The sequence below is a fragment of the Raphanus sativus genome, chromosome 7 (assembly GCF_000801105.2).
Source record: "Raphanus sativus cultivar WK10039 chromosome 7, ASM80110v3, whole genome shotgun sequence".
Taxonomy (NCBI): domain Eukaryota; kingdom Viridiplantae; phylum Streptophyta; class Magnoliopsida; order Brassicales; family Brassicaceae; genus Raphanus; species Raphanus sativus.
This window is the reverse complement of record NC_079517.1, coordinates 3,808,701-3,817,073: the sequence shown is the minus strand read 5'-3', so window position 1 is coordinate 3,817,073 and position 8,373 is coordinate 3,808,701. Positions and strand designations below refer to the sequence as shown.

At 36.1% G+C, this 8,373-nt stretch overlaps 2 protein-coding genes across 2 annotated transcripts; one reads left to right on the top strand and one right to left on the bottom strand.

Annotated features, from left to right (window-relative positions):
• Positions 1-203: 203 nt before the first annotated feature.
• Positions 204-2,860, top strand: LOC108814935 (beta-fructofuranosidase, insoluble isoenzyme CWINV6). Its single transcript, XM_056990524.1, has 6 exons — positions 204-642; positions 739-1,610; positions 1,698-1,856; positions 1,946-2,184; positions 2,277-2,367; positions 2,463-2,860. The coding sequence occupies exons 1-6, from the start codon at positions 612-614 to the stop codon at positions 2,652-2,654; spliced, it is 1,584 nt and encodes a 527-aa protein (XP_056846504.1). The 5' UTR covers positions 204-611; the 3' UTR covers positions 2,655-2,860.
• A 2,430-nt stretch (positions 2,861-5,290) lies between these two features.
• LOC108816347 (glutaredoxin-C10-like) lies at positions 5,291-6,016 on the bottom strand. Its single transcript, XM_018588920.2, has one exon. The coding sequence runs from the start codon at positions 5,971-5,973 to the stop codon at positions 5,560-5,562; it is 414 nt and encodes a 137-aa protein (XP_018444422.1). The 5' UTR covers positions 5,974-6,016; the 3' UTR covers positions 5,291-5,559.
• Between the last annotated feature and the right edge of the window lie 2,357 nt (positions 6,017-8,373).

Genomic DNA, 8,373 nt, shown 5'->3' with positions numbered 1-8,373 from the left:
ATCTACACCATTAACAAAAAGCTTAGTAATCTTAATAAACAAATTTTCATATTAACAACTAATTTTCTTAGAAACAATTAACAACTATCTTGAGAGTTTCTTCCACGTTACTTCGAGCATAAGACAAAATAAGAAGAAGTTGTCAATGTCAACGCTATTAGAAGTATGAGTGGAAGGAAATTTCATGACGACTCTATAATCATTTTCTTGGCAAGCCCTCAAGATCACTTATAAAAGCCACACATATATACGTAAGACAAATTGTTCATAATCCACCAGGATCAGTTCCCGTCACACAGAGTAAGATCATCAATGGCTCACCATGGAAACGATGTGCTTAACAGGACTTCCTTCCATTTCCAACCTCATAGAAACTGGATCAACGGTTTCATTTTCTTCTTTTCTCTTATTTATATTCTTCTATCATATACTGGCAAAGATCTTTAATCCTGTTATTTCATAAACCAATATATGGCTAATTTACACGGTATACTTAATTTTACACAACACGGTGTGCATTATATTCATGTCGGAAACTATTAGTTTTGATGGTCTGAAGTAACTAATCAAGATAATTGTTGCCTTATTTCTATGTCACTCCTGATACTTGGATGCATCTTGGAAACTCTGAAGATCCAAACGGTACATAATAATTCTACAAACTCTTAACTTGTGATTCAAATAACCTCTAAAAGTTTACACATGATGAAATATTTATGCAATAAAATCTTGTTTCAGCGCCAATGTATTACAAAGGATTCTACCATATGTTCTACCAGCACAACAATTTGGCTCCCCGATTCAGTGAAATAATGATATGGGGACACTCTGTTTCACAAGACATGGTCAACTGGATCCAACTCGAACCAGCCTTTGTTCCTACTGAATCCTATGACAGACACAGCTGCTGGTCTGGATCCGCCACTATCCTCCCTGATGGCAAACCTGTAATTCTCTACACCGGACTAGAGGAGCACGAGGAGCTCGACAGACGCCAGGTTACAGTTCTTGCCGAACCTAAGGATGTTTCCGACCCTTTGCTTCGTGAGTGGGTAAAACCAAAGAACAATCCTGTGATGCTTCCGCCACACGACGTCCCTCACGATTGTTTCCGTGACCCTACGACCGGGTGGCAAGGACAAGATGGGATATGGAGAGTTCTCGTGGGAGCCAAGCAGATACATACCGAAAGAGGAATGGCTGTATTGTACAGAAGTAATGATTTTGTGGAATGGACAAAATATCCAACTCCTTTGCTTGCGACACAAGATACCGGAATGTGGGAATGCCCTGATTTTTTCCCCGTTTCTCTGACCAGTAAGGAAGGTGTAGAGAATTCGGTGAACAATGCTAGTGTGAAGCATGTCTTGAAATCGAGTTTTGGAGGCCATGATTGCTATGTTATTGGTACATACTCTTCTGAGAACGAAGACTTTGCAGCTGATTCTGAGTTCACTAACACAGTTGCGGATTTGAGGTATGATCATGGAACGTTCTATGCCTCGAAGGCCTTCTTTGACAGTGTTAAGAACCGGAGGATCAACTTTGGATGGGTTATAGATACTGATAGCGCGGAAGATGATATCGCGAAGGGATGGTCTGGCCTTCTGGTAAATGTTTTCTAGGGCTCAAAGTAGTTATAGAGATAACTTGTCAAGAAAGTTCTTGAATTGTTTTTTGTTTTTTTTTGGCTGTAGTCTCTTCCAAGGGAGATGTGGTTGGACACAAGTGGGAAGAGGCTGATACAATGGCCAATCGAAGAAATCAACTATCTTAGGACTAATCAAGTTAGCTTGGATGACAAGCATCTCTCAGGCTGCTCGAAACATGAAATATCAGGCATCACTGCAGCACAAGTAAGTTTGTGCATATTGTTTTTTGTCAGGAATTAAGAACTTATATTTGTTTGTTTTTATCTTCTTATCTTTCTCTTGTTGTTGTTAAGGCTGACGTAGAGGTGACTTTTGATCTGCCTGTTCTGGAAGGCAACCCCGAAGTACTAGATTCTGATCATGTTGATGATGCGGTTTTGTTCGACCGTGACAGCTCGGTTGGATGTGTGTATGGACCTTTTGGGTTGCTAGCATTGGCTAGTGATGACTTACGAGAACAAACTGCAATCTTCTTCAAAATTATTCTTCGTGGAAATGGATATTCGGTTGTAATGGGCAGCGATGAGAAGAAGTATGATTTCAACTATAACCTAGAAACAAGAAACCAAGTGTTTATTTATCTTATGTAAATCTCATGCTTCATTTTAACAAATGGAAATGTAGGTCTTCGTTGAGAGACAACACAAGGAAATCTGCTCATGGAACAGTCCTAGACATTGATCCACTACATGAGAAGATCTCGTTGAGATGTTTGGTGAGTTGATGAATTCAGCCCTTTTGCAATGTCAGTACTTTTATTTAAAACAATTTAACCCTTGTTGAATAACATTTTTTTTTGTTTTCATATAGATTGATCACTCGATCATAGAGAGCTATGGAGCAGGAGGAAGAAATGTGATAACGTCAAGGGTTTACCCCAAATTGGCAACTGGTGAAGCAGCTAAGCTTTACTTGTTCAATGATGGAACAAGGGGTGTGATCATCTCGTCTCTGGAAGCTTGGAGCATGAGAAATGCTGAAGTCAATTTAAACGCACTTTAATTTGTCAGTAATAATGCTGCTTATAATAATCTTTGGACTGCCTAAAGATGATTCCTGTGCTTTAATTATGAACATGTTTTAAGATTTATCCGTGTTTTTTGTTCAAGATATTGGTGTGTGTTCTTTTGGTTTTTCTTCTTTTAAATCTAAGTTATTGTTGATTTGTTGTGTTTATCATAATATTGAATTTCACGACTTTCATTTTTCGAGCTTATATATTAAAAACATGCTTATCAGCATGCCTCTTTTCGCCCATATTTTTTTTGTAAGCAAGTAGGACTTCGCCAGTTATCACAATATTATGAAGTAAAATAGTTTAGAGATAGTGATAACTGGTGAATAATTCATTTCATAACAAAGACCATTGACCAAACAAATTAGAAGTACATTATTGCATTCCTATCTTCAAATGTTCCCACAATTTAAATTAAACAAAATGAATGCGACAAAAAGGTGTACAAAATGAATAATATGTATTGACTAATATATTTAACAAAGACTTTGTTTCAAAAAAAATAAAAACAAAGACCAATGACCACAACCCTTAATAACTGAAACAAAAATTACAATTAACAAATACCTCGAAAACTTCTTTCACTTTGCTTCAACCTTTGGACAGATCGAAGAGGTAGCAAACGCCAATGGCACTATAAATACACTGACCTCTCTCACAACCTTATAACATTTTCTTGACATCAAAACTCTAGTCTAGTATATACACTGTGTATAAAGAGAAACAATGGAAGCTGGTTCTTTTGATAATCTTGGAAACTTCCAGCCTTACCGAACTTCCTTCCATTTTTCAAGCTACTAAAACTTCGCTCAATGGTTATTTATTCACTATGTTCTAATTTTCTCTGATCCGATGTGCAACAATACTCTATCATATCTATTTTACCTAAATAAAGATAATTAATTTTCGTCTTTTTGTTTTCTTGTCACCTCCCGCTTGGATTATTATAACCTACGTTGCAACTTTGGAAAACATGTTAGCTTTGTCAGTATTTCACCGATGAATGACGATCTACTTCTTTTTTGGTTTCTAGATCGATCACTCTGTTACAGAGAGCTGTGGGGGAGGATAAAAAAGTGTAATAACGTCTAGGGTTTATCGGAAAATGGCAATTGGTAAAGAAGCTAGGCTTTACGTATTCAATGCATGGAGCAAAGGTGTGACTATATATGTCGTCTTTAGAAGCTTGGAGCATGAGAAAAGCCATAAGTCAAACGAAACTTTTTTTGAAACACTCAATTCAAAGTTTCAAACATCCTTTGGACTATCAAAATAAGTTATCATTATATCTCATCCTTCACGTGTATATTATCCAAAAAAAAAAAAAAAATCAACATAGGTTTGGAAGAAAAATAGATCTTTTCAGTTATGCGAATTAAGTCAGTATCTCCTCTTCGAACTTGTGGTGGAGATGTCTCAAATTTTAGAAGAGAGCAACCACATAGATTAATTAGACACTTGTCTTTTCTGTATACTTTAAACTGTGGCCATTGTAACCTCACCTTCACTTATATTGCCTTTAATCATATCGAATTCTTTCGGTACCTCACTTTCTAATATTGATAATGTTTGTGCATTACATCATTCGACTCTCATTGGCTATTGCTACTCGAAATCATGGGGTAATTCAAGTTGATCCGTTTATTTTTGTTTTCTTCCTTCCTATATGGTGATATGCCGTTGGAGCTGCAAATACCGTATTTCAAATAATAAAATATAAACTGTCATTTTATGAAAGAAAAAATATTATATTTTATACGATTATTTTAAACAAAGTAGATGAGAAACAATAACAAACTCGTAACAAGTTGTCGTTGTTTCAAAATAAAATAAAGAACTTGTTTTTTTCCTAAAGCCTAACCAAACCCCCCACCACTGAGGAGCTCCCATATCTAAGGGTAATATTTTTCTTATTGGTTGAGATGTAAAATCTGTTGTCCGACATAAAATAATGATATCTGTAAATATGATTTATGGCTATGAATAACTTCTCAACTAGGTAAGCTATTTGAGTGGTTGTCTCGTTGAGAATTTTCCTTTGATTCAAAAATAATGAATAAATTAATAAATAATGTGTAAGTTGTAAATCCAATCAAACGTAATCAAAATATACATAGAGGAGGTTTCACGTATTGAAGAATCCAACGGCAGTGACTGTGCAATAATTGTGAGTGACACCTACTTTAAAGTCTTAAAGATTCTTGGGCCAAACTCTCTTATTGCACACAATATAAAATCTATTAGAAAAGGAGAGATTCCTAATACATATACAGATGTACCCAAATACCTAAAATTGTTCAAGGAAAGGATAGTAGTCAGATTCCCTGGTAATCAACTGATTCTATACAGATTTTCATAACTTCGAGGTCGTTATTAAATAAACCATTGAACTAATGACCTCTTTTCAGTTTTGCTTCTCCAAATTATCCCAAAAGGGTAAATCACTACTTTATTTTAATTCGTGATAAAATTTTACAAGAAGTTATTATTAAACTTTCATGAAAGTAGATAGCTAGCTCAATCAATTCTTTGAAGTTTCTTAACATCTACAACAAAAAACCTTTGTTTTAGAGGTATGTACAAAGTCAATATCCAAAATTTAGAAAGTATTCTTACTCCTATATATATATCTGTTTTGTCTAGATCATCAACTTTTTTGATAAGTATTTATTACACAGCATACATAAATCTAAACAACACAAATCAAACTGGTAACATAAAAATTACACAGGGGATGAATTTTTTCTTTTTTGGAACGCTGAAAAGATTACATTTCTTTTTTAACTTTCAGAACAAGAACAGAAAGAGTAATGCAAAAAGAGTAGATCATGAAATATACAATGGATTTTATTACCAGATTTTCATTATTAGTTATAATTTTTAAAAGCACAATTATGCCCATAAGGCTCCAACCTCAACGAGTCTAGAAACTAGATGACCACTAAGGTGAAGTGCGACAAGAGACTCGAACCCACCGACACAAGCACCACCGATGAAGAGCACCGGAGCAGTTTTAACGGCTAGGCAAGAGATCTCTTCTTCGTCGGCCTCGATCACCGTTGGGTGAACTCCAACGGTCAATAGAAGCTTTTTCATGACGTGACACATGCAGCATGAGGAGGATCGAGTGAATATGATGACCGGATGCTCCGATATCAGCCGTTCGATCTTTGACTCTGAAGTCTCCTCCTCATCGAACGATAGGCTCGTCGAGGTAGTGGCGGAGGATACCGGTGCTGGTACTGTAGGAGGAACCATTAGGTCGAGTGAAACGTCGTCGTTAGTAAAGTTCCGTAAACCTTGCATCGTGAGAGAGAGAGAGAGAGAGAACGAAAGTGGGAGTTTTCTTGATGTCAACGCGAAATGAGAAGGACCCATAAATGGAAATATATATTGGGTGTCACTATAGCTATAATGACGTAACCATTAGGTAATTATATATTTTATTTTCTTTCTTTACTAATATTTTCTTCGCTTTTTTATTCATTGAGGTCAGCTTGGTCGCTTCTGAATTTGAAAATTGAACACAACTTATCGCTTCTAAGAATGGACACCATTTACAAAAAATGTTTAAGAACATTCGAAAAGATGAAAAAGATTAGAAAACTATTGAGCTTTCTCTTACCATAAAATAAAACTATTGAGCTAAAATCATTTACGCAGCTGTCTGATGTTAAAATTCACACATAGAATCTGGTTACAACAACATATGTAAGCATGTATATGTGTACAATATTACAACTATATATTTTTTTTCTCAAAAAAATTGAAGCCAAAGAAGAAAAAACGCTTAATTTTTAGTTTTCCATGAAATCTGGCGTACATGGTGGACATACGAGAGATTCTAAATATTTGTATATAGCTCGGTATATACGTTATACGCCAGCATCATCGTCAGTCTTACGACTTCGTGCTGTTTATTGTCTGAATCCCTTATGAGTCATGACGTAAAAAAATATTTAACAAATGCTGATAATAGGACAAAACACAGATATTGAATATGAATCTCTGCTGGCAACAAGGAGTATTACACCCAAAAAAATGGTTATATTATTTTTCTTGTTGAAAATTTATGTTGGCGCATGTGCGAACAAAAGTTTATAGGACCATCTCTGTAATTAACTAATAACATCATTTGAGATGATTGTTTGAACACTTTGATCAAAGAAAAAGATCATTGTTTGAAAACAAGAATACTATTCGGTCTGTGAAAAAGGTTAACTGGTAGCACTTAAGATTTCGTGAGGTATTTGATGAGGTATGTATGGCAGATGATGTCATTGTCTACCATACATTAAATAAAAGTTCTGTCAACTGTTGCATGTTGTTAACACTGTTTGGCACATATCAGATAGTAGAAGTTTTCTTTTTTTTTTGGTAAAATGTTAATATTATACCATTTTAGATTTTTCACATTGTTATTTCCAACTTATTACACAGACTGAACTACAAATAGGAAATAAAAAACACAAGGACAAGCAACAAAGACGAGCTTCAAGGTGGCCGATAGGTAGGGATGTCAATTGGGCTGTCCGGACAGAAGTGGACATGTCCAGATGGGCTTTTTTTTTGGGCGTTTTTGTCTTGATGTCCAAATAGGACCATGTCCAAATAGTCCATGTCCAAATAGGACCATGTCCAAATAGTCCATGTCCAAATAGGACCATGTCCAGTTGGACTGTCCATGGAGTCCAGTTCGCCCATTTGATTTAAAAAAATATACAGATTCTAAATTTTATATATAACAATAGTACTTAGATTAAAACTCCATGTTTTACAAAAAGATGCTTAAATTTAAACTCCATGTTTCACAAAAAACTGAAAAAATACTTAGATTTAAACTCCATGTTTTACAAAAGGTACTTAAACTGATTTAAACTTCATGTAAACAACATTTCATTTCCACGATGTGTAAGAAGCAATAACAAGTTAAGCTATGTGTAAGAACTAAGAAGCAACATTTTATTTCCACGATGCTATAATATAGACGAGACAGAGAGCGAAGTCGCGAACCCACCACGAAGAGACAGAGAGCGAAGTCGATGACAGAAGCTTTGTGACCAGCCTTGTAAGAATCTGGGCTGTCTGAAGAAAAAAACAAGAGAAAAAACATTATATCCAAGCATCCTGTAAACAACAGAGACCATTCAAAAAGCTTGAAACTTCAATATATCTTAAAGAAAGAGAGAGCTCGAGATGGGTTTCCAATGAGAAGATAGAGAGAGCTCGAGATCGAGAGAGAGCTCGTCGGAGAAGAGAGAGCTCGCCGGAGAAGAGAGAGCTCGACGGAGAAGAGAGAGCTCGACGGAGATGGGTTTTCATCAGAGAGATGGAGAGCTCGAGATCGAGAGAGATGGAGTCATGGAGAGCTTGAGAGTTGAGATCGAGAGAGATGAGATTGGGAGATAAGAGTGACGGCCAAGTGAAAAAAATGATTTTTCCCCAATTAAAAACCCTAGAGATTTTAATGATTTGGACGGCCCATGTCCATTTGGTCTTGTCAATTGGTCTTTGGGCGTATTTGGGCATTGTCCAGTTGGACAACAAAATATTTTGGACGAATTTGGGCATGTCCATATTAATCCATATTAATTTGGATATGGACGTCCATGGACAGAGTGTCCAGTTGACATCCCTATCGATAGGTTGAGAAGTAGAATTGTAGCAGGGAGGGTTGAGCTGACGACCTTGTTGGGAGAGACAGCA

Excerpts from the sequence above, each read along its gene's own strand:
- LOC108814935 (XM_056990524.1), top strand. The coding sequence starts at position 612 with ATGCATCTTGGAAACTCTGAAGATCCAAACG. Across the intron at positions 1,611-1,697 it reads AGGGATGGTCTGGCCTTCTG|TCTCTTCCAAGGGAGATGTG; the intron begins GTAAATGTTTTC and ends TTTTGGCTGTAG. Across the intron at positions 2,368-2,462 it reads AGATCTCGTTGAGATGTTTG|ATTGATCACTCGATCATAGA; the intron begins GTGAGTTGATGA and ends GTTTTCATATAG.
- LOC108816347 (XM_018588920.2), bottom strand. The coding sequence starts at position 5,973 with ATGCAAGGTTTACGGAACTTTACTAACGACGACGTTTCACTCGACCTA.